This window comes from Plecotus auritus (assembly GCF_963455305.1).
Source record: "Plecotus auritus genome assembly, chromosome: 3".
NCBI lineage: Eukaryota > Metazoa > Chordata > Mammalia > Chiroptera > Vespertilionidae > Plecotus > Plecotus auritus.
In genome coordinates, this window is record NC_137772.1 from 95,939,618 (window position 1) to 95,966,066 (window position 26,449).

The 26,449-nt window shown below is 35.4% G+C and overlaps 1 protein-coding gene across 4 annotated transcripts in view; it reads right to left on the reverse strand.

Moving 5' to 3' along the window:
- Positions 1-26,449, reverse strand: part of INTS6 (integrator complex subunit 6) — a 104,383-nt gene that overhangs the window by 14,526 nt on the left and 63,408 nt on the right. For all 4 annotated transcript variants that reach the window (XM_080662904.1, XM_080662905.1, XM_080662906.1 and 1 more), the window contains 10 exons: positions 24,106-24,231; positions 22,728-22,882; positions 16,895-17,047; positions 16,337-16,469; positions 14,804-14,898; positions 12,661-12,771; positions 11,204-11,419; positions 8,351-8,477; positions 6,908-7,050; positions 6,479-6,710 (listed from right to left, as the gene is read on the reverse strand). In XM_080662904.1, coding sequence (XP_080519030.1) covers positions 6,479-6,710; positions 6,908-7,050; positions 8,351-8,477; positions 11,204-11,419; positions 12,661-12,771; positions 14,804-14,898; positions 16,337-16,469; positions 16,895-17,047; positions 22,728-22,882; positions 24,106-24,231 — 1,491 coding nt within the window. The remainder of the gene's footprint in view (positions 1-6,478; positions 6,711-6,907; positions 7,051-8,350; positions 8,478-11,203; positions 11,420-12,660; positions 12,772-14,803; positions 14,899-16,336; positions 16,470-16,894; positions 17,048-22,727; positions 22,883-24,105; positions 24,232-26,449) is intronic.

Consider the following 26,449-nt stretch of genomic DNA (forward strand, 5'->3'; position numbering starts at 1 on the left):
GAGACCCATCTTAGAACAAGGGTCTCACACAAACTTAAAGTAAAGGTATGGAAATATATATTCCAGGCAAATGGAAATGAAAAAAAGCTGGGGTAGCAATACTTGTATCTGACAAAATAAACCTCAAAGTGAAGGCCTTAACAAGAGATAAGGAAGGCCACTTCATAATACTAACAGGACTGAAACAACAAGAGGATATAATTCTGGTAAACATATATGCACCCAACGCAGGAGCACCCAAATACATAAAAAAACTTCTGGAAGATATCACGGGAGAGATCAACAAAAATACAATCATAGTAGGGGACTCTAAAACCCCACTGACATCACTGGATAAATCCTCTAAACAAAAAAATCAGCAAAGAAACATAAATCCTAAATGACTCACAAGATCAGATGGATTTAACTAACATCTTCCGAACATTTCACACCAAAGCCACAGAATATACGTTCTTCTTAAGTGTACATGGGACATTTACAAAGATCACATATTGGGTCACAAGAAAGTTTCTCCAAATTCAAGAAGATTGAAATGATATCAAGCATCTTCTCAGAACTCAGTGGCATAATCTATATGTATAAAAAGCCCATGGCCCTAACGCCCAAAGACCGGCATGGGTGGGCAAGGCTACAAGTGCAGCGAGGCGCACAGGTGTGTGGGGCTGCGCAATTTCGTGCGCTGCGCTTCTAGTATTAGAAATAAAGTACCATAAAAACTATCAAAAAAATTCAAACATTTGGAAGCTGAATAGAATGCTATTAAAACAATGATTGGATTACCAAAAAGATCAAAGTAGAAATTAAAAACATCCTAGAAACGAATGACAATGAAAACACAACTCAAAATCTATGGGAAACAGTGAAAGCAGTCTTGAGAGGGAAGTTTATAGCTCTACAAGCCTACATAAAAAAAAAAAACAAGAAAAAATGGTAATAAATTATCTAACTCTACAACTTAAAGAATTAGAAAGAAAGCAACAAGAAAAGCCCAGAGTGAGCAGAAGGAAGGAAATAATAAATATCAGAGTAGAAATAAATGACATAGTGACCCAAAACACAATACAAAAGATCAATGAAACCAAGAGATGGTTCTTTGAAAGGATAAACAAGGTTAATGAACCTCTAGCCAGGCTTACCAAGAAGCAAAGAAAGAGGACTCAAACAAAATCAGAAATGTAAGAGGCGAAATAACAACAGACCCCACAGAAATACCAAGGATTATTAAAAAAATACTATGAACAACTCTATCCAACAAACTAGACAACCTAGAGGAAATGGACATATTCCTAAAAAAATACAATCTCCCAACACTCAATCATGAGGAATCTAAAAGTCTCACTAGGCCGGTAACTATGGAGGAAAGTGAGCAGTCATCAAAAAGCTTCCAGCAAACAAAAGCCCAAAAGACTTCACAGGGGAGTTTTACCAAACATTCAATCAGACTATTCCAAAATATTCAAGAGGAAGGCACATTTCCAAGCTCATTCTATGAAGGCAGCATTACCTTAATACCAAAACTAGATGAAGACAACACAAAGAAAATTACAGGCCAATATCCCTCATGAACATAGATGCCAAAATCCTCAACAAAATTCTACCAAATCCGATACAGTATTACATCAGAAAGATCATACACCATGACCAAGTAGGATTTATCCCAGGGATGCAAGGATGGTACAATATCTGCAAATCAATAAACATTATACATCACATAAATTGAGAGATAAAAATCACATAGTCATATCAATTGATGCAGAAAAAACATAAATCCAACACCCTTTTTGATAAAAACCCTCAGCAAAGTGGGAATAGAGGGATCATACCTCAACATAATAAAAGCCTTATACAATAAACCTATAGCCAATATCATACTCAATGGGCAAAAACTAAAACCATTTCACCTAAGAACAGGAACAAGACAGGGATGCCTACTTTCACCACTCCTATTCAATATAGTACTGGAAGTGCTAGCAATAGCAATTAAACAAGAAGAAGAAATAAAAGGTATCCAAATTGGAAAAGAAGACATAAAACTGCCATTATTCACAGTTGACATGATACCGTACATAGAAAACCCTAAAGATTCCTCAAAAAATTATTAGACATAATAAATGAATTTGGCAATGTAGCAGGATACAAAATTAAAGAAATCAATGGCATTATTATACACCAATAATGAACTTACAGAAAGAAAGATTAAAAAAAAAAATCCCATTTACCATTGCACCAAAAAAATTAAGATACCTATGAATAAACTTAACTAAGGAGGTAAAAGACCTATACTCAGAAAACTACAGGACACTGAAAAAAGAGATAGAAGAAGACATAAATAGATGGAAGAACATACCGTGTTCATGGATTGGTAGAATCAACATCATTAAAATGTCCATACTACCCAAAGCAATCTATAGATTCAATGCAATCCCCATTAAAATAACAACGGCATATTTCACAGACCTAGAACGAACTCTCCAAAAACTCATCTGTAATTTAAAAAGACCATGAATAGCCTACAGCAATCTTGAGAAAGAAGGACAAAGTTGGAGGGATCACAATACCAGATATAAAGCTGTATTACAAGGTCACTGTTCTCAAAATTGCCTGGTAATGGCACAGGAACATACATATAGACCAATGGAATAGAACAGAGAATCCAGAAATCGACCCAAAGCACTATGCTCAATTAATATTTGACAAAGGAGGCAAGAGCAATGGAGTCAATACAGTGTCTTCAATATATGATGTAGGGAAAATTGGACAGATACATGCAAAAAAATAAAACTAGACCACCAACTAACACCATACACAAAAATAAACTCAAAATGGATAAAGGACTTAAATGTAAGTTGGGAAACCATAAAAATCTTAGAAGAAGCCATAGGCAGCAAAATATCAGACATTTGTCATAGCAATATCTTTACTGTTACAGCTCCTAGGGCAATGGAAACTAAGGAGAAAATAAACAAATGGGACTACATCAAATAAAAAGCTTCTGCACAGCAAAAGAAACCATCCACAAAACAACAAGAAAGCCCACTGCATGGGAGAACGTATTTGCCAATGTTATCTCCGATAAGGGTTCAATCTCCAACATTTACAGGGATCTCATACAGCTTAACAAAATGAAGATAAACAACCCAATCAAAACTAGTCAATGACCTAAATAGATATTTTTTGAAAGAGGACATACAGAAGGCCAAGAGACAAATGAAAACATGCTCAAAGTCACTAATCATCAGAGAGATGCAAATCAAAACGACAATGAGGTACCATCTCACACCTCTCAGAATTTGCTATCATCAAGAAATCAACAAATGACAAGTGCTGGCGAGGATGCGGAAAAAAAGGTACCCTCGTTCACTGCTGGTGGGAATGCAGACTGGTGCAGCCACTGTGGAGAACAGTATGGGGTTTCCTCAAAAAGCTAAAAATGGAACTGCCATTTGACCCAGTGATCCCACTTCTAGGAATATATCCCAAGAAAATAGAAACACCAATCAGAAAGGATATATGCACCCCTATGTTCATAGGGGCACAATTTACCATAGCTAAGATTTGGAAACAGCCTAAGTGCCCATCAGCAGATGAGTGGATTAAAAAATTGTGGTACATCTACACAATGGAATACTATGCTGCTGTAAAAAGGAAGGAACTCTTACCATTTGCAACAGCATAGATGGAGCTGGAGAGCATTATACTAAGGGAAATAAATCAGTCAGAGAAAGATAAATATCACATGATTTCACTCATTTGTGGAATATAATGAACAACATAAACTGATGAACAAAAACAGATCCAAAGACAGAGAAACACAGATCAGACCATCAAACCTCAGAGGGAAGGCAGTGGAAGGTAGGGGGAAGGGGAAGAGATCAACCAAAGGACCTGTAGGCATGCATATAAGCATATCCAATGGACACAGACAGCAGGGGGTGAGGGAATGAGCAGGGGGGTGGGGGGAAGGAGGGATAAGGACATATATCTAATACCTTAATCAATAAAGAAAATTTATAAAAAAGAACTGCGTCCACCAACCACTCAATTTTCCTTTCCTTTATCTTCCACGACACTAAATACTTCCCTATTTCTTTGATTCTTCTTTCTCAATCCCCCTTTCTGAACTTTGTATTTACTCTTAACTTTGGCACTTTCAAGGTCCTGTCTTAGGCTCCTTCCCCCACACCTCCCCTCTCCTTGTTTCCCTAGGTGATATTTTATTAAATCCAATGGTAGTTAAACTGCCTCCCATATCTACCTCTCTAGCACAATCCTCTTCAGAGTTCCAAACTCAAATAATTATCTTCTAACTTTAGGTGTCTACTTGGCTAACTAATATACACTTCTAAACTAAAATCACTCTTCCACTCCAACCCTGACATCATCATTTACCCAGTGTGTCTCAAGACACTTCTCTTGTTCTGGCTCCAATGCACTATCAGTCATCACCAAATCCTTTGCTGATATGTCCAATTATTTATCAAATACATATTTTTCCTGCAAGCCCTCAGTGGGGTCACCATTAGCTCTTCCCTGGGTTTCCTAACTGGTTCCTGTGCATTCAAAATAATTTTTTAACAATATCAAATATGCAGTCAATGTCCATAATTTTAATTACCTTATTATTTTTTTTGTTGAAAAGTTTGACTTTGTTTGATTCAGGGTCCAAATCAGGCCCAACATTACAGTTGGTTTATATGTCTCTTAACTACCTTTGAATCTATGAAATCCTTCTGTACACCTTTTTCTATGCATTTTTCTGGAAACACACACACAACCACCAGATTCTTTGTCCTATAGTTTACCACATATGGTTTTACTAATTGTATCCCTCTTTTGTCATTTAACATGCTCTATCCCTTGTATTTCCTATAAATTGGTAGTTAGATCTAGAGGTGTGATCAGGTTGACGTTAAAAAATAAGTGTGTGTGTGGAGGGATTAGGACTACTTCAGAGGTAGTGCTGCATAATTCCATCAGGAGGTATATAAATATTTGTTTTCCCTACAGTTAAAATGCTATAAGCCATGAATAATCACTACCTATAATTAATAAATCCATCAATTCATTAAGGGTTCCCTACATCCATTCTTATTCTTCCCTGATAAAATTCCACACATTTCATAGTCTTTACAAAATGCTAATCATATCTGGTCACTACTACATCTTTAAACCTTTCAGTAGATTCTCAATGTCCTTAGAATAAAGTCTAAAACCTTTACAATGGCTTCCGAAGGCCCTCCATGATCTGACTTCTGCCTAACCTTCAGTTTTCATCTTATCTCATTCCCAACACCTTGCTATACTAAAATTTTCAGTTCCTTCTATGTTCTCTTTATCGTATAACTCTTCTTCTTTTCTTTTAAATATGTATTTCACTGATTTTTCAGAGAGGAAGGGAGAGGGACAGAGAATTAGAAACATCGAAGAGAGAGAAACATTGATTAGCTGCTTCTTGCACACCCCCTACTGGGATGTGCTCGCAACCAAGGCACATGCCCTGACTGGAATTAAACCCGGGACCCTTCAATCTGCAGGCCAACGCTCCATCTACTGAGCCAAATCCATTAGGGCCGTGGTCGGCAAACTGTGGCTCATGAGCCACATGCGGCTCTTTGGCTCCTTGAGTGTGGCTCTTCCACAAAATACCATGGCCTGGGCGAGTCTATTTTGAAGAAGTGGCGTTAGAAGAAGTTTAAGTTTAAAAAATTTGGTTCTCAAAAGAAATTTCAATCGTTGTACTGTTGATATTTGGCTCTGTTGACTAATGAGTTTGCCAACCACTGCGTTAGGGCTACCGAATACACTTCTTAGACTACTCCTCTAGCACAGGCAAATGCACAGCTTTAGTTAACTAATTCCATTCACCCTCCAAGTGTTGGTTTAAACAACTCCCTAGTAAAGTGCCTTAAGCCTATATACAAAGTTAAAAGTTCTCATGCCAAATATGTCCACAACATACTTGACTTCCCTTTCACCACACTTCTAATGAAATGTCCAATGACTTTCTTTCCTCATGAATTATAAGTGAAAGCAGAAATCACTATCTTGATCACTGCTATATCTAAATAGCACAGGTATTTAATAATTGCCTGCATTAAACTGAAATTGAAAACCATCTTTCTATGGATATTGATAATACCCCTTTAAAACTATTATTTTAAAATACTTAAAATTTGCAAACAATATTTTAGATCAGTGGTCACCAACCTTTCGGAACTCACAGACCACCAGTTGGCGACCGCTGTTTTAGATTTTAAACACTAATAAAGCATAATGAAAATATAAAATGTTCAACAAGACATTAATTAAAAAAAGGCACACAAAATTAATTACATGCCAATTTAGAATATATATTAACATCTCTAGAAGCTCTTAGACTTTATCAGTTTTTTCTATAATCTATTTAAAAATCTCTTCTTTGAAGAACCAAAAAGCAGCAAATAATGTTTTTGTTGTTGATGTTGTTTTAAACTCTTACTTTTATGAAGAGGAAGGGGTTTAATAAGATCTGGCTGTGCTTGAGTCATAGGTATAGGTGGTCCTTTTCCTCCAATATGATTGTTCACAACTGGATTCTGTTGTCTGCCTCTTAGCAGTGGAGACATACAGCGACGTCTTTTAGGGATCCCTTGCATATTTGGTTCTCCAGGTCGTTTATGTTTATTTTGAGGTCCAGCCACAAATTCATCTGCTTCATCTATCATCATACCCTATAATAAAATACATAATTTCCTTGGATTTATATTCAGTTTTTAAATGGCACAACTAATTCCAATTTCCATAAAAACAATTCTATTTAATTATGTTGACATTTATTAGGTACTCTACCAGGAAAATAGCTTTAGCTTACTTTAAATTCACAGTACCTAGCACAAACGAATTATATAATGGAATATTTCAAATTTACCTTTTTATCCAGCTTAAAAGGGTTGCCAAATGTATGTAACCTTCGAGGCTGATCAGGATCAAGTTCTCTTAGTGGAGAAGGTACTTGCTTGAGATATTCCTGGTAATTCCCCATTTGTGCTATAGGAACACTGTGTACTTGATCTTTTCGAACAAAATAAAGCAACAACAAAAGTTAACATTACTAACACCTGTTCTAGTTAACACGTTATCTTCTTATATATGAACTAGAGGTCTGATGCACGAAATTCGTACAAGAGTAGGCCTTCCTCTTTCTTCCTCCTTGGCTGCCGACACTGGCTTCCCTCTGGCACCCAGGACCTGGGCTTCCCTCTGGTCACTGGCAGGCACCCAGGACTCGGGCTTCCCTTGCAGCCCCAGCTTCGTCTGGAAGGTCATCTGGTCTAATTAGCATATTACGCTTTTATTATTATAGATGCTACCTGGTGTTTGTTATTTTAGGCAGTCTTCTCTTACCACATACTCTAAATTATTAATGTGTTGCCATTATAAATATTGTGACATAAAACTCTGAAATTTTTAAAATAAAGTTTAAAATCATTGATTTTATCTTCTAAACAAAACAAAAATATTGCAGCTAATTTCAGTGCATAAAATCAGCAATTTATAACCTTACCATGAAAAGGAATGTCTCTTCTACTCTATTCCAAATATACACAATTTAATTACAGCAGAATTTACAGAAAAATCACATACATAACCCTTTTTTTATATATATCTATAGTAGAATGCTTACATCAAAGATAGCAAAAGGTTAAATTTTCATCTGACTTGATATGCAAGTGCCATGCATATGGTTGAAGGAAATATTAGAATTTGACAATTATTGGCCACCCAGAGTTAAGCCATCAGATATTGGTATCCTATATAATAAAGATGTAATAAAATGGTTGTTATGCCGTGAAGCGTAATGACCGACTGTGTAACAACCAGATCAGCAGGAGGGTGGGGCAGTGAGCTACAAGCAGGCTGCGGAGAGCTACAGGAGGGGGCAGGGCAGCAAGCTATGGGAGGGGTGCGGGGGGGGGGGGGGTGGAGGGAGCTACAGGAGGGCGGGGCAGTGGGCGGAGAGCTACTGGAGGGCAGCAGTGAGCTACTGCGAGCTACTGGTGCACGGATTCGTGCGCAGGGCTACTAGTAACGTAATAAAATAACTCAAGTTTGTATATGTGTCTGCATATGTAAATGGATGAAAAATCAAGAAAGGAAACTAAGCTGTTAACAAAGGTGGTTACATCTGGGGAATAGAATTTGGGGCAAATTCTATAATGAAGGCAGAAAGAAATGTAGAGAATCAGGGATGACTTTTTACTTGTTTGAATTTACAATGAGAATTGTGCAAGAATTCTTTAAGAGTTACAGTATTACCCTATTGTGTTTTAATATAAAGAGAAAAATACCAATATTAAAATAATGATCTAACCTTCATCCTGTCCTTTAAGAAATCTTCGGGTGCTCTTCATGAGATTAAATCTCATTCTTGTTAAGTGATCCAAAAGATTCCGTCTAGGTATGTCATACGCATTTCTAAATGTCTGTGGCTTTAAATCCTATTGAAAATATTCAAAGACAAAAGTTATTTATAAATATAGAATTAAGAGACTAAAATCTCTACCTTGCACATAGGTTTGAAATAATATATATAAGTTAACTAATTACCTTAAAAAACAGAATAAAGTTGTGATGCAATCTTTAAGTACTGTTTTGAGAACCAAAAGATAAAAACTTGGTAGTGAGCTCAACCAAATCATCTCAAAATTACATCCAACTCAAGATTTTATTATATTTTCTGATTAAAAGAAGTAAACACCCAAATTTTAAAGACTTCCAAGATTTTATCTTATGCTTTGATGTATAATGTATATGCTATACAACTACCTATTTAAGTATACAGTTCGATGAGTATTAGTAAATTTATAGTTGTGAAATAATCACCACAATCCAGTTTTAAAATACTTCCATCATTTCAGAAAGTTCCTTGTGCCCATTTGTAGTCAATCCCTATTATTAGCCCCAGGCAACAACTTATCTGCTTTCTGTCTCTGTACATTCCATTTTATAAATGGAATTTTGCAATATCTAAAATTTTCTATCTGGCTTCTTTCACTTAGCATGATGCTTTTGAGATTCATCCATGTTGTTCATGTATCAGTAGTCTATTCCTTTTTATCACAGTAAAGTAGTATTTCATTATATGGATATGCCATGTCTTTTATCCATTCACCAGTTGATCAACAATGGACTGTTTAGAGTTTTGGAGTATTATCAATAATAGTATCTACCCATTTCTCTTAAGTAGATACCTACAATTGCCATATAAACAACATATATGTAACATATATATTATATACATTAGTATCATATATATATGAGAGTTCCAGTTGCTCTACATCCTCACCAACACTTGACATTTTTCAGTCTTTTACATTTTAGCCATTCTAGTGGGTGTAAAGTGGGACCTCATTATGGTTTTAATTTCCCTATGATCAATAAGGTTGACTGTCTTTTCATGTGCTTGTTCAAGTTTGTGTATCTTACCTGGTGAAGTATCTATTCAAATATTTGTCCTTTTTTTATGGGGATGTTTATCTCTTTATTATTGGGTTCTATGAGTTCTTTAAGGATTTTGATATTAAGTTCTTTATTCAATATGTGCTTTGCTCCCAGGTTATAAGTTCCTTTTAATATTTCAAAGTTTCATTTGAATTAATAATTTCAATGAAGTTCAATTTATCAAGTGCTTTTTGTTTTGTATTTTAGAACTCTTCCATGATCTATGACCCAAGTTCATGATGACTTTCTCTAGTTTTCTTTCAGTTTACAGTTTTAGTTCTTACACTTAAGACCATGATCACTTCAAGTAATGTTAGGTAAGGGTCAAGTTAATTATTTTGAATACTAAAAGCCTGATGCACAAAATTCGTGCAAGGGGCTCGGCCCCTGCTGCTGTGGTGGCTGCCTCTGTCTTGACCCCTGCACCGTGGTGGCTGCCTTGGCCTCGGCCTCACTTCGGCTCCGCCGCCTGCCGTGGCTTCATCTGGAAGGTCGTCAGAAGGACACCCGGCCTAATTAGCATATTCCACTTTTATTATTATAGAAGATGGATATCCAATTTTTCTAGTGCTACCTGTTGAAAGGATTATATTCTCATCTACTGAATTATTTGGCACCTTGTTAAAAATTGACTATTTGTGTGAGGGACTACTTCTAGACTATATTCTGTTCCATTGATCTATATGTTTATCCTTATGCCAACAACACAAACTGCTGATCACTTTAGCGTCACAGGAATTTTTAAAATTAGATAGTGCAAGTTGTCCAACTTTATTCATTTCCAAAATTGTTTTAACTATTCTAGTACCTTTAGACTTCCATATGAATTTTAGAATCAGCTTTAAAAAAAAAAAAAAAAAAAAAAAGCTGCTGGAATTAGACCTTTTTAATAACAAGTATTCATAAAGCATTTTAGGATCACACTGTGGACCCAAGGTCATAAGTACCAAATTACAGTGACTCTACCATTAGCTATATAATTTTAAGCAATCTCTAAGCCTCTGTTTACTAACTTATAAAATAAATGGGTTGGTTTACTTTTTGTTAATACATTCATTCACTCACCATGGACAGTATTTTATTTTTTTAATAGTTATTGCCCTGGCCGGTTTGGCTCAGTGGATAGAATGTTGGCCTACGGACTGAGGGGTCCCGGGTTCAATTCCAGTCAAGGGCAGGTACCTTGGTTGCGGGCACATCCCCAGTAAGGGGTGTGCAGGGGACAGCTGATCGATATTTCTCTCTCATCGATGTTTCTAACTCTCTATCCCTCTCCCTTCCTCTCTGTAAAAAAATCAATAAAAAAATGTTTTTTAAAAAAAGAATAGTTATTGATTTTTAGAGAGTAAGGGAGAGGGAGAGAGAGAGAAACATCAATGTGAGAGTGCAACATCAATTGGCTGCCTCCTGCATGCTCTCCACCGGGGGTGGAGATGTAGGGGGGGATTGAGACCACAACCCATGCATGTGCCTGACTAGGAATCAAACTGGCAATCTTTCAGTGCACAGGAAGATGCCCAACCAATTGAGAACAGCCAGGGCTGTTTGTTTTAATTCTAAAATTCAATTATTCAATTGAAGTATAATGATCATTATTCTGCAGAGGCATAAAAAGTACTTCCGAAAATTTGGACAAACAGTTTCAGTTAATAGAAAATTTTATCTATATTCAATAATGTAACAGAATATAACTAGAGCAGTACTAAATTCATGTAACTATTACCTTATTGAGCAAAGCAACTTGGAACCCAGTGTATTCTTTCATGTTCAGGTCCAGCAGTCTATGAGGAACATCCTCTGAAATTCCCTGGAGGAGCTGTTGAAAATCTTTTCTATAGGCCATTGATAAACCATGTGATCGGCTTCGAACTTTAATTCCAGTTTCCTGTACTACTTTTTTGCCTACAGATCCAATGACTCGATCAGATTCTATTTTGGCCTACAGTAAAAAACAAACAAGAATTATCTTGATATAATATAAATTGGTAAATTAAATACTACAGTTTTAATTCTATAAACTAAACGTTTATATATTTAAAAAGTATATAAGAAATTGAAATCTCAAGTGACATACTTTATGTCAAGTACTTGGTAAATTAAACATAGTTTAAACAATGTCTTATGATTTTAAATCATTATTATAACCTTTTGGAGCAGGGTGAACAAACACAACTTTAATTGTATTTACTTATTTAATTAAAAAAAATGTTTTTATTGATTTTTTTAGAGAGAGGAAGAGAGATGGAAACACTGATGAGAGAGAAACATCCATCAGCTGCCTCCTGCATGCCCCCTACCAAGGATTGAGTCCGCAACCAGCACCTGTGTCCTGACCGGGAATCGAACTGGTGAACTCAAGGTGCATGGGACTATGCTTAATCCATGGAGCCACATCAGCTGGGCTAATTGTATTTATTAATACCTACTATACTTAAACCATGAAATGTAAAGATGCCCTAAATGAAAATATGTATTTCTAATTCAGAGGTGATATAAAATTAGAAAATAATCATTGCATCAATATTTACTTAAAGACATTAGCATATAACTAATGTTCATACATACAGCAAATGATGAGGTAATTTTTCACTGGAAAGCAAATACCATTATTTTGACTCTTTACAACCTGCATTTCAATTACTGGTAGCAGTTAAAGTAGAGATGGCAGAAGTACTGGGAAAATGTTGTATTTTATATGACAGTAATAACTTGGCAGTCAGATAAACTCTATTGCTGAACTACCATAGTATCTGTTAATGTGATTTATGCCCCAAATAACAAAATTCAGTATCTCTTACAAACATTTCAAAATAAACTACCATTTTGAAAGAAAAAAAAAAAAAGAAACACGATAGGTTTTAAAGCACAAAACAAAAGAAACTGATATTTTATCCAAGAAAAACAACTTTCTAACATAAATTCTCAAAACAAAGACTATTCACATAGAGAAAGTCTAGGAAGCCATTTCATAAACCAAGAATTATTATTTGAAATTAACATTTCAAATCATAGCATACCATGTACTTGAGACAGAATAATGGATATATGATATATGTGATCTTAAAATGTAATATAGTAATATAATGAAATTCTTTTAGAACTATCAAGAACTAATATCTGGTCTGCTAACCATCTTAAAAACCATTCAAAATATGTAATGGCTCTATTTCTTAACATTACCTGTTGACTCAATTTTTTGAGGTATGAAATGACACTGTAACTTAGTCCATATTCCATACTGTCTGCTATGAGATTTGGTGCTCCCATCATTCTAACAGCTTTCCTCAGAGGCTATAGGCAAAAAAACAACAACCATCACTTGTCAGAAATTTACGGCTAGATGTGTTATGTCAGTTTTGAAAATTTCTGCCCCCCAAATTTCTCCTTTTCTTTAATAAGAGAGTAACAACATATTTGTATTTCAGTAAAATGTTTGTCAGTGGTATGAAAGGCAGTTTGAAATACTAGTAAAGGGATTAGAGACTATAACAATAACACCCAGGGTGAGAAAAGGTGAAGTTCTGAACTTCTTAGTATCCCTGGAGATAGTAAATTTGAAAGAAATGGCAGGAGACACTGCAGAATAGATTTGGTAGAACTTGGGTAGTAGATGAAAAGGAGTCAAAGGAAATAGATTTCTACTTTGGGAAACTGTGTGGGTGTAACTTAACCACTCACTAGCTTTGTAACACTATACCAGGTTATATAACCTCTCTATGCCGTAGTTTTTCTCATTTGTAAATGACAATAATAGTATCTACTTCACATGGTTGTCATGGTTTTAAATTAATCAATACATGTGAAGCACTTATAAAAGCAACTGGCACACAGTAAACATTGAGTAGGTGTTAATCATTCTGACCATTATCATTAGCTGGGCTGAAAAAGAAAAGAAACACAGAAAGAAGCTCTGAAGGAAAAATGAGGAGGAGGAAAAAAAGTCTAATATTTACTATGGATGTGATATAATGAAATAATATTTAATTGTAACGAGAGACCAATTGAAACCACTTTGTACAATGAAAAATATCACTAGCAGGAGTGTCTAGCATATTTGAATGGAATACAGACAGAAAAAGGATGATAATTCACTAACATATTAGAAAGTGTGTAAGCCTTTGTGTAAAACTAGAATCAAATCCCAGCTCTGATATTTAATATCCATGTAGCTTTGGCTAAATCCTCGGGTTGCTATGAAATGTAAATGAGTCAACATATGTAACATTTGATATTCAAAGTGTTTCTTCCTTTCACTCTCTTATTAGGCAGGCATTATGTGCTAGCCACTCATAAACTTATCACTTAAAACTATAAAATATTATTTTTAAAGTTCAAGAAATTAATGTTCTTATGAGAAACCATTTACAAAGATCAGTTATAGTCAAATGCTATAATATTCCTGAATTAAAAGCAGAAGTAATGTCTAAAGAAGTTACTTTTCATAAAATAAAGTATGCTTAATAATATATACATTATTGGTCTTATCTACTATGAACGGTTCTAAAAATATATGGTCCTATGAGAATATATACTTATCTTAACCTAAAAACATATTTATGAAGATTTAGGAACTAATGAAACAAAATAATTTTGTACCTGTAGAGAGAAATAATTCTGAAATGGCAATTAGAAAACAGAGTACAACAATTGAGATTAAAAACCTAAATTCTAAAGCCAGACTGCCTGGGATTGAATTCCAGTGCCCCATATATTTGCAAGGTAGCCTTAGACAACTTAATATTTTAGTGCCTTAGTTTCCTCATCTATGAAACAGGAACAATGATCATTCCTACCTCAGAAGATTACTATATAAATTAAATAAGATTAATACCTGTAAAGTGCTTAGGATAAGTACCAGGCACAGGATAAGCATTGTATATATTCATGATCATCATCATTATCATTTTGCAAGTCATGAAACATTTCTATTCCACTGTATTTATTTATTTTATTTTATTTTTTAAATATATTTTATTGATATTTTACAGAGAGGAAGGGAGAGGGATAGAGAGTTAGAAACATTGATGAGAGAGAAACATCGATCAGCTGCCTCCTGCACACCTCCTACTGGGGATGTGCCCGCAACCAAGGTACGTGCCCTTCACCGGAATCGAACCTGGGACCTTTCAGTCCTCAGGCCGACACTCTATCCACTGAGCCAAACCGGTTTCGGCTCCCACTGTATTTATATTGGTCATTTGTAAACACAATTTTCATGACATTTAATCTATAAGAGCATTAAATAGAAGTGTGTAATGCAATAAAGTATAAGCATAATATAAAACTTAATAACAAGTTCTATTTTTAACAATAATATTCTTACCCCAAGGTAGTAGGGAGGCATTGTCTTCAAATAACTTTCGAATGACTGTCTCCATTTCAATGTTGGTTTTGCTTTATGTACTTTAAACAAGTCATCTATAAATGTATAATGTAAACAAACTATCATTACTAGATGAAAAGCAGGTCAGTTTAGTCTGTTTTCTTATTTATAAGAGGAAGAGTAACGTGAGATATAAGCTTTTAATAAAAGTGGTAAAATTTTTGGTTCTGAAATTTTCAATTAGTAATAACGTTTTAAAAATGAAAAAAAAAAAAAGCCAATCATGGTATAGATTTACATCAAGGAGGAATCAGGAAACACACAAGGAAAAATTCTACCCTATATAGACCTAGACATGAAACAAATTTGAGAAAAGAAGTGTGCAAAGTGTTTTCTATAAAATATACCTACTAATATTTTGACTACAAAATCTGAATAATTTCATAAAGGAAAATTAGTCTTCTCCAAGAGTACACCTCAAAAATTATAGACAGATGGTCTCCATAAACTAACTTTAGGCTTTTATCATATTACTAAAGGTCCATTGCACGAAATTTGTGCATGGGGGGGGGGGGGGAGCGAAGGGGGGGGGGTCCCCTCAGCCCAGCCTGCACCCTCTCCAATCCGGGACCCCTTGAGGGATGTCCAACAGGCGGTTTAGGCCCAATCCCAATCCTGGACTGCTGGCTCCTAACTGCTCACCTGCCTGCCAGCCTGGTCGCCCCCAACTGCCCCCTCCCCACCGGCCTGATCGCCCCTAACTTCCCACACAGCCTGCTGTTCAGTGGTTTGGTTGTCCCTCACTGCCCCACCGCCCCCCCCCACCGGCCTGGTCACCCCATGTTTGGCCATCCGCCCAGTTGTTTCAGTCGTGATGACTCCTGGCTTTTTATATATTAGGATTTTGGAGCAAGTTAATTTTTTTTAAAAATAAAAATACCTGCCAAGTGAAAATTAAGATAAATTCTTACAAGAAAATACACTCATATTTTATGACTATGCTTCACAAAATGTCTTATTTACCAAATACAAAGCCTATGTTACTAATTCTAACTATGTAAGCAATCTAACTTAAATTTAATCTAACTTAAAGAATTAGAATATTTAATTTTTTTAAATCCTCACCCAAGGACATGTTTATTGATTTTAGAGAGAGACAGCAAGAGAGAGAAACACTGATCAGTTGCCTCCTATATGAGCCCCAACCGGGCATCGAACCCTAGAACCTGGGTATATGTCCTGACCGGGAATCAAACCCACAACCTTTTGGTCTACAGGACAAGGCTCCAACCAACTGAGCCACCTGGCCAGGGCTAAAATATTTAATTAAAAAATTTAAAATATAATACCTTCATAAATTGTTGACTCAAAGGTGATTTGACACTGCCTTTCAATTTACCACAAACATGTAATAAAACAACCTTTGACAGGTTTAAAATTTTAAAGACATTTCATTAATTTTTAGCAGATAAAAAACTCAGAGAACGTTCCTATGTATGCTAAGCCATAAAGAATGTAACAAGAATGACTTACCTAAGAGGGGAAGGAGGACTGGGTAATTGTAAGGCATCACAAATAAGTTGACACAGTTCAGTGCTGTACTGGCTTTCAAGTAACCAAAGGGATGACCAAGTTCACTATATTTTGCACTATTGCTCACATATACCTGTTAAAAAGGAGTGGTTAAAACTTATTATTTTTTAATCCTCACCTGAAGATACGTTTTTACTGAATTTGAGAGGAAGGGAGAGGTAAAGGGAGAGGGAGAGAGGGAGGGATGGAGGGAGAAAGGAGTGAGAGAGTGAGAGAGAGAGAGAGAGAGAGAGAGAGAGAGAGAGAGAGAGAGAGAGAAACATTGATTGCCTCCCAGATGTGCCCCAATTGGGATTAAACCCAAAACCTGTGTATGTGCCCTGACCAGGAATCGAACTCACAACCTTTTAGTGATGACTGTTACAACCAAATGAGCCACATTGGCCAGGGCAAAACTTCATATTTTTATGAAGGTTAAAACCTTTACAGAATGTTTATATAAACTATTGATTATATTTAACTTTTTAAGAAACATTTAACTTAAATTGTTCAGCTCACCTGCCAACATGTTTGAGGAGATTTCCTTTCCAGGATAAATTGAGTCAGTGGTGAAGGTTCCAACTCATATTTGTCAAAAGGCAATTTGTCAATAACCATTGGTTCACAATCTGTACAGGAAAACTTCACTACAGGATGAGATGTACGAGGTGGCTAGAGGGGAAAATCTTATTACTATTTACACAAAATACCAGAAACAAACTCATTTTCAGTATCCCTCACTATGAAAATTTACTTAGTTCCTAAGTTTTATTAGTCAAGAGTTTAATTTACTACAGAAAGCATCATTACCTGAAAGAAAATACTTAAAAATGCAAAGCTTAAATTATATAATATTCAGAAGAAAAACAAAACACTTCAAAATCTACATAAAATGGAAACATTTTTAGGTTTACAATGTAAAATTTTGGAATAAGTACTCATTGTGTTTTGTATCCAAGATAATCCAAGAAACAAGGAACATATAGAAACCTTCCATTTTAAGTCCTCACTTACAGAAATTCAAAATTACTTGTATAGAGTAGTGGCTTCCAAACTGATCACATACCTTCAAGTTTTTGAATATACAATTAAGTTAGGACATTATATATATTTACTAGAGGCCCGGTGCACAAAATTCATGCACTGGGTGGGGGGGGGGGGGCGCTCAGCCCAGCCTGCCTCCTCTCACAGACTGGGAGCCCTCAGGGGATGTCCTACTGATGGCTTAGGTGGGGAGCAGGCCTAAACCACAGTCTAGCCTCCCTCTGCAGGCTGATCAGGGGAAGGCGCCACGCCCATCACCCCGCTGCTGCTACCACTGTCGGCCGCCAAGGTGTTTTCATCAACACGGACTCCAGTCCCTTCACCACAAAAAAAATGACAACTTTCTTTAGGCATTTTCAAGATGTCTCTTTCATAGGGTAAGACATTTCTTTCTTTCTTTCTTTCTTTCTTTCTTTTTTTTTTTTTTATCCTCACCTGAGGATATTTTTCCATTGATTTTTAGAGAGCATGGAAGAGAGAGGGAAAGACAGAGAGAAACATCAATGTGAGAGGGACACTTCGATTGGCTGCCTCCTACATGAGCCCTGACCTGGGCCCCGGCCAGGGAGGAGCCTGTAACCTAGGTACGTGCCCTTGATCAGAATCAAACCCAGACCCTGTGGTCCACAGGCCGAGGCTCCACTGAGCCAAACCGGCTAGGGCAGGATATGACATTTCTTAGCCCCTCCAGCAGTGGACCTTCATTTTTTCCTCCAGGATGGAGGTGGAAAAACCCTAGAGCACCTTCTTGGATTCTTATTACCCAAGTTATCAAGAACGCTGCAAGTGGCGTACAGGAAGCTTAGCCAATGAGTTGTAGAAAAGATGTTTCCTCTGCAGCTCACACGCAGAGGCGGGCCTGCTGGGACACTGTCTCCCAGCAGCGGCGGCCTGGGCACGCCCCCCTGCCTCTCTGCTCTGGGGCTGCGCCATCCATGGCTTGCCTCACAGCACAAGCAGTCCCCTCCTGCCCATCTGTGCGCAACCTCTTCTTGAGCCGGTTGTGACTGTTACAGCATCCCAGCTAATTTGCATGTTATCCCTCTCTCTCTCTCTCTCTCTCTCTCTCTCTCTCTCTCTCTCTATATATATATATATATATATATATATATATATACACACACATATATATATATGTAGATTTAAATATTATTTATAAATTATTAATTATGTATAAATGTATAGGTACATAATAAAAGTTTCAATGTATTCCTTCCCTATTGTGGTAAACTGTTTTGGTTATCCCTGTGGTTTATACACCCTACTTCTAGAGATACAAAAAAATACAATACTTCAAAAAAAAAAAAAGGGTGGGAGCATGTTACTTTTTTTCCCCTTAATAGTTTCCTTCCTAAAAATCTTATTGGTCTTTTTTGAGGGTCACTGAGCTCCAACCAGCTTCAGGGGCATCTTTAGAAGTCAGCAACAGTGCAGAAGACATCAAGGCCAAAATCAAGATCTACCAGACTGCCCCTCTGACAGCCACTTCCTCAGCCAGAACTGGACAGGGAGCTGCTGGCCATCTGGGGGAGATGTCTCCGTATATGTTACTGGTATATGTACAAGTACCCCTGTCCCATATCCTGAGTGTCAGCCTAGGCTACAACCACCAGGCAGAAGTCATGATTCCTGAGAAGATCTGAACTGCCTCCACACACCTCTCTGTCCTTCATCCTTCTCCCAGGGTGGTGAAGGAAGCCCTGGGTACATGGTGATCCCCATCCTGGGATCTTGAATCACGACTTAACTAATAATAATTGTTGGAAAATGGAAAATAAAATCTCACCAATTGAAGACTGGTGAAGAAAATATGAGCTATGAAGATATAATTTAAAATTTCATAGCTATAAAGGACTCTCAGCCTCAGTTACTATCTGTACATTGGTGGCTCCCAAATCTGTGTTGGGACCAGATCCCTTTCATTTCTCATATGTATTCAACTTCCTGATAGACATAAACTAAATTTCCTATAGGTCCCTCAGACACATTATTATCCAATTTATTTCTTCTCCAAACCACAAAACCTATTCTAAAAACCTAGATATTATCCTTAATATCTCCTATTTATCCTCCATATTTAACTGTCACAAAGACCTAGATAAAGAGTCCATAAATTTCAAGCCACTTAGCAGAATACAAACATGGCAAGTGCTCAGTATTTAGTTGCTACCCTGGTCAATACTAAATTCCCATCTCTCTAGAAATTTATCTTCTATTTCTTATCACTCTAATTCAAGCCTTCATTTCTCAGACTAGAGTTGTATAACTGCTTATTTTTTAATTAGTCTCCCTAATTAGTAGCACCCTCTAATCCTATGGCCATGAAATGTACATAATCATGTAATTACCCTACCTGAAAGTATTTGATAAAAGTAATAGCCAATCACCTAAAAATAGGGTCCAGACTCTTTCATTATACACAAAGATCCTTAATGATCTGGTCCCCATCTGCCTTTCAACCACCACACTGTGTACACTCTGTGCTCTAGCCATGCCAAACTACTTGCAACTGCTCCAATAGATCATCATCTTTCATGCCCCTGTGTTTCATGTTATCCTTGACTGCTTTATTATTTTCTCCCTTGCATATTGCAAATAAAGTTTTGAAGTCTGAACTGGCAAGTATCAACCACTAAAAGACTTCTTTCCTTATACTCCTTCACTGTATCCCAAACACATACCAGGCAATTAGGCACCACTTCCGCTGGGTTCTGCTCTGCTCCTCTATTACAGTTAACACACTGTACTCTACTATGTTTATATGTCTGACCTTCCTATAAAATGGTTAGGTTCAACAGGGTGAGCACTGCGTTTTATTCATCTTGTGCTCCTGTGCCTAAGTTGTACCTAACACATTGCTTATTGATTCAGTCCATGAAACTCACTTGTTTTTTGGATGAAAATATTGAGGTCAAGAGGAAAAGAGAGGCAGAGGGAATCCTCTAGAATTTGGCAAACAAATTTTGCATTATTTCAGTTAATCCCCCAAAGAAGCTTATGAGATAGGAGCTACTATAATTATTTAACAGATAGGAAATTAAGGTTTAGCTAATAACTGGTAGAGCCATGATTCAAATACAGAATCAGTCTCTAATAAATCACACTTATTTTCAATACTTTTTATTTGAAATAAAAATTTATTTCCCTCTAATATCCTTTAGTCACTAAATTTTGCCAGTTCTTCCCATTATCATCTTATGATTCTTTCTTCTATCATCTTAATCCAAACTCTTAATATCTCTTATGTGACCTATAGCAATAGCCCAATAGGAAACCTGATTACCTTCCAACACATCTACTTTTGCTGCAAATAACAACCACCAGATCAATTTTCCTAGAGCAGCACTCTGTAAAAAATGTCGTCAGTTATCCTTTCAGTCCCACTGAAAAAGGCTTAAATTCCTTAACCCTGCACTTAAAGTCATGAACAATTTGGCTCATTTAATAGTACTCTCAGTATGTGTTATGACCCACGTTACTCAGGAATACACTTGTTTTTTCTCTAAATATACCTGTTCTTTTTTACTTCCATATTTTTTTCTCATACTATTTCCTCCCCCCACTGAAATCCTATCCACACTTCAAATTCCTCTATGGTTTGTAATAATTTGCAATAGACAACTAGAGTAATGTTAATAAATATTGCTTGTGATCCTGATTTTGAATTTCTATTAAGACCCAACAAAGTGCCATAAGTACTACTGTAGGTATTAAATAAAGACTATAGACTGAATAATCAACCAGGCAATATTTCATACAAATATGTTATCTGTTCTATAAGAGTTGAAAGAGCTCCAGAAGAGAAAGTAAAATGAACAAAGAAATTGAGAATTTCTCTATAAGGCCAGACTGGAAAAAACTATGATGGTTCAATCAGAAAAAAAAGAAAAGGAATAAAGAAGATACCACACTGAAATTTATAAATCCTTAATTTCATTAAACCCCAAATGAATACAGGAAATATCACTTTATAGATCTTGTGTAGATTAAAAGTAAATATTATCCTATAAAGTTGATATAGGTTTAAAGTATAAAAGTTGTCAAATAGGATTCAGTTTAATTCATAAATGATAGCTATATGAAACATTTAAGATGGCTTAATATCTGAAATATAATTATCTTCAAAGTAATAAAAAATATAATTCTTATCTTCTAAGGGTAACATGTCATGCTCTCCCACAAAATAGCCATGATGCCCTCAAATACTAGAAAAATATACTAATGTGAAAGAAAATATATTAACAAGATTAGATTGTTTTGTATAAAATTTACCCTATTATTAGAAAAACCATACCGTGAACACTGGTAATTCATATAAATCATTCAATAAGCCCCATTGTTTCTTTTTTTTTAATCCTCACCCAAGGATATTTTTCCTTTGATTTTTAGAGAGAATGGAAGAGAGGGAAAGACAGAGAGAAATATTGATGTGAGAGAAACACATTGATTAGCTGCCTCCTGCACAAGCCTGGGTCAGGGCCCAGGCCGGGGAGGAGCCTGCAACAGAGGTGTGTGCCCTTGACCGGAATCTAACCCTAGACCCTTCAGTCTGCAGGCCGACACTCTATCCACTTAGCCACACTCTATCCACATAGCCACTTAGCTATGGCAAGTCTCACTGTTTCTAAAAAATAATTCATGTAGCCCTGCTGGTGTGGCTCAGTGGTCGAGTGTCGACCTATGAACCAGGAGGTCACGGTTCAATCCCCGGTGCAGAAGGCAGCCAATTAATAATTCTCTCTCATCATTGATGTTTTCTTTCTCTCTCTCCATCTCCCTTCCTCTTTGAAATCAATAAAAATATATTTTAAATAATAATAATTCATATAAACAAGACCAGAAAATCTTTTCTACCTTAAATCTCAAGACTGACAACACTGAATATAACTAAAACCATGCAAGTCAACATGAATTTGTAAGACTAACTCCTAAAAGATTGAAAGCAAACTATCAAAATTATTGTGGAAGCCTTCACTTAAGTTCCAAATTATGTCTCCAAGATAAATCTTTATGTTACATTATGTTCAGAGTCCAAAGAGAAACTGCTTATATTTATGATTCTGTACCCAGATGCTAATAATAAAAACATAATCATAGTATTAGATTCTAAAGAAAACAGATGCCTTTTTTTCCATTATACATAACAAACAATACAGTATACTAAAGCAACTAATAGCTTATCATAGCACTTTGAACATCTGTCTAATTCCTGTAAACTAGCCACACATTTAACTGATAATAGTAAAACTAAGTATGAAAAACAACTAAATGGCTACTATTACAAAGTCACAGTTTCTCTGGTACTTACTAATGTTGGAGAATTCTGATCTGGCCAAAAAGACTCTGGAACAGGCCAATGACCTATAGGAACCCCAGTTTTGGGATTTGGCCTGACATATATGAGTTTGTGACAGCTATGCCAAGGCTGAGATCCAAAAGGCCTTGATATATCTGGCTGCCCATCTATAGCAAAGAAATTGACATAAAAAAAGCATATATCATTAAGGGGGGAAAGTATCAAAAGTTCAATTATATCTATTATTACTTAATAAAAATGTCCCAATACTTGTTCAATTCTGAATTTGCCTAGTTTTCTTAAATGGTACAATACTATCACGACTGCTTAACATTTACATGACATTAAAATTCACTAGAGAGTAAAGTCTGCAAATGCAAACTATGAGTTCAGCAGTTAAAAGGAGGGCTCACAGTATCATTTGCTTGCCCAATAAGAATATGTAAAACATACTTCATGGTAAATAGTTATTTAATGAATGATATGTTTCCCCCACCAGATGATAAAGGCAAATACTCAATATCTTCATCATTGTGGTTGGCTTAGGAAATACTAGATAAGTATTGCTAAAAAAGTAATCATTTTAACTAAAGCCTAATAACTAAAGAAAAACTTAATATGCAAATCCAGATTTGAAGTACCTACCTTTAATCTGAAATAATTCTACCAAAATAGCAACTCTTTTCAACTAAACATTTGTTTAGTGCCTAACTTTAAGCTACGTACTAAAATAATATAAATACATTCCATGCCTAACAATTCAATTAAAAATTTAAAAAACAGAAACAATGATACAATTTATATAATCTTAACTGTCTTCTCCTTTCCTATAATCCCCCTCTGAGGATACCCATTTTTTCATCTCTATGACCTTTCTCTTCTCCCACTCTGTGGATCACCTCTGCCTAGTGTCATTAATAACCTTCTAATTCTTGTTACAAGCTCCATTGTATAATGCAGAGGTTCCAGATGTAATAGTTGTCCATTGGTTCTAAGGTAACTTCTTATACCTTCTAATATAAATAGTTCATGATCATAGAATATTGGAATAAAGCTAGGTGGAGCTTAGCTGGAGTTAAATAATCCAGCTTAATGATAAAGGCTGGTTCCTCGTGTTTGGAACTACATAAACCATTTGGTTCTGGCCAGTTTGATCCTTAGAAAAAATAGTGCTAAGGAATTAAGTAAACACCTAGAGTTCGCTCCTGTGAATTAAGGGACATAGAAGAAGCATATATACAGGAGAGAGACAACATTATAATATTAAAAAGGAAATATGAGGTTGCTCATCTATAAATGCTTAAAAAGGTCTATGGCTCTTATTTTTCAATTCTAGTTGAATAACTAATACAGCAAATTTAGAATGTCTATAAGAAAAGTGTGATAATACCTTCTACAGGGGAAGGATCTGGTCCTGCTTTTTCAAAGTTTATTACCACTCCACTTTGCACTTTCTGCACCAAGGACTCCAGACACTGATTAAGCATTCTTGGAGAACATACAGAGTAAGAGCGACCTGAGATTTAAAAAAATAAAATAAAATAAAGTGAACTAGTCAGTTGTAGAAATTCCTTAATAGTGGGTTTTCTGACAGTATATTGATTAACAAAAGTTCAATGGGAAAGCTTGACTTATTTCATTATCTTATGCAAGAATGAACAAAATAGTAATTTTCAATAAACCAACAATTCCATGTCCTGAGAGTCTATAAATTTTTTCCTTCCAATTATGGGTACATGGAAAATAGAAATCTCGTTAAGAACAAACCACAATAAAAATGTCATATTTTACTTATATATTATATAAAGTGTGATTTCAAAAATATAGACATAAAAAACTATCTCCAACTGTTACCCAATACAATTAATTTATCTTTACTATACTAGTACATACACAGCATCTAGGATCTAACTCCCCCAAAACCTTACTCCTGTTTAACAAGTATTATCAATAAAATTAATGCTAAGCACATAGATCACTTACTTAATTGATCTGCTGACAGTTATTGCTTATTTTAAATATTTGCATTTTAATATACAGACAGCAGCCTTTGCTTTTCTGAATTTCACTTGGTTCACATACTTGGGAATTACGTCTCTTTAATATATAAGTGGTAGCATGTGCTTTTCTAAATTTAATTTGGCTTACATGCTTGAAAATTACCTATCTTACATCAATTTCCCTTTTGAATCTATAGGATTTTTAGTTCAGAAGCATTAAAATGCTAGTAATTAAGAAAAAAACACTAATAAAAGGATCCCTTAAACAGAAATTTTCAGTATATCTATACCTGTGCTATCCCATTATGTGGTCACTGGCCACACATGGCTATTGAAAACTAAAAATATGGCTAGTCCAAATTGAGATGTACATTAAGTATAAAATATACACCTGATTTTGTAGTCTTCATATGAAAATTACATAAAATGTCAACAATTTTAAATATAGATTTCACGTGGAAATAATATCTTATATATATTGAATTCAGATATTATTAAAATTAATTTCACCTGTTTCTCTTTAATGTGACTACTATAAAATTTATAATTACATATTTAACTTGTACCATACTTCTATTATATATGTTAATACTGACCAATACTGAAAAGCTAACAACTAAAACAACCTTTAAACATCTTACAACATAATTTGCAATGAGAATATGGAATTTTACAAATTCAACAATTCAACCAAACATATAATGTTGGTTGAATGATAAGACAATATCATTGTATCTGACATACCAAATTACCCACATCAATTTATATTTAGCATGTGATTTGCTAAAGGCTATTCAGAAAAGAGAACATTAGGCAGCAGTATGATTCAAATCCTCAGAGTCAGCTTTACTTAGAAAGCAAGTATCATATAACAAATAACTTAATCGTTGTACAATAATGATAGTCGGAATCATAAAAATACCTACCAATTACAGAGTGTCTATGTGCCTGGCACCATTCTAATCATCATATTAATTTATTTAATCCTGGCCACAATGGTTGGACTACTTTCTCCCAATAAGGAATAAGAAAACTAAAGTACACAGAGTTTAACTAATTTATCCAAGTTAGTACACTAGTACAGCTAAGATTCAAATCCTTAGAGTATTAGAAACTTTAATCTGGGTATGCTTTGTTCTCCGGAAATCATGATGTTAATTTGAAATCAATATTTAAAACAGAATATCTATATGGAGTCACACTTAACAGAAAGAATTAGTAAATTATTTTTTCTCGGGCAATTTAAAAATGTACATAAAACAATACATTAAGAGGCTAACCATCTTAACACACAAAGTATGTAGAAGACTATAGTATAAAGGTTGAATATCTTGTTTCATGAAACTTAAGCATATTCCTAAGATGCCATTAAAAAACAAAAGTTTTTAAGTGTGAAATTGTGGGAATTCTCTCTACTCCCTAACCTGTGTCATCAATTAACTGATTAGAAAAATGTAAGTAAATGAGTTATGATCTTAGTATGAAATAAAATTACTAACAAAGATGTTTAACAAAAATTAGAGAAAAAGTGAATAAACTAGAGTGTGAATAACTTGAGTCACTTGGCAAATAACAAAAATCCATTAGTTCTTTTGAAAGTTAAAGAGAAATAGCAAATTTTGTCATCTTTACGAAGTGAGCCTATATCCTACAGAATGTTTCTCTTATTCTCTATGTAAAAACTCACCCCTTGGAATGTATGATACTTTGAAGCATAAAGTTTCTAAGATCACT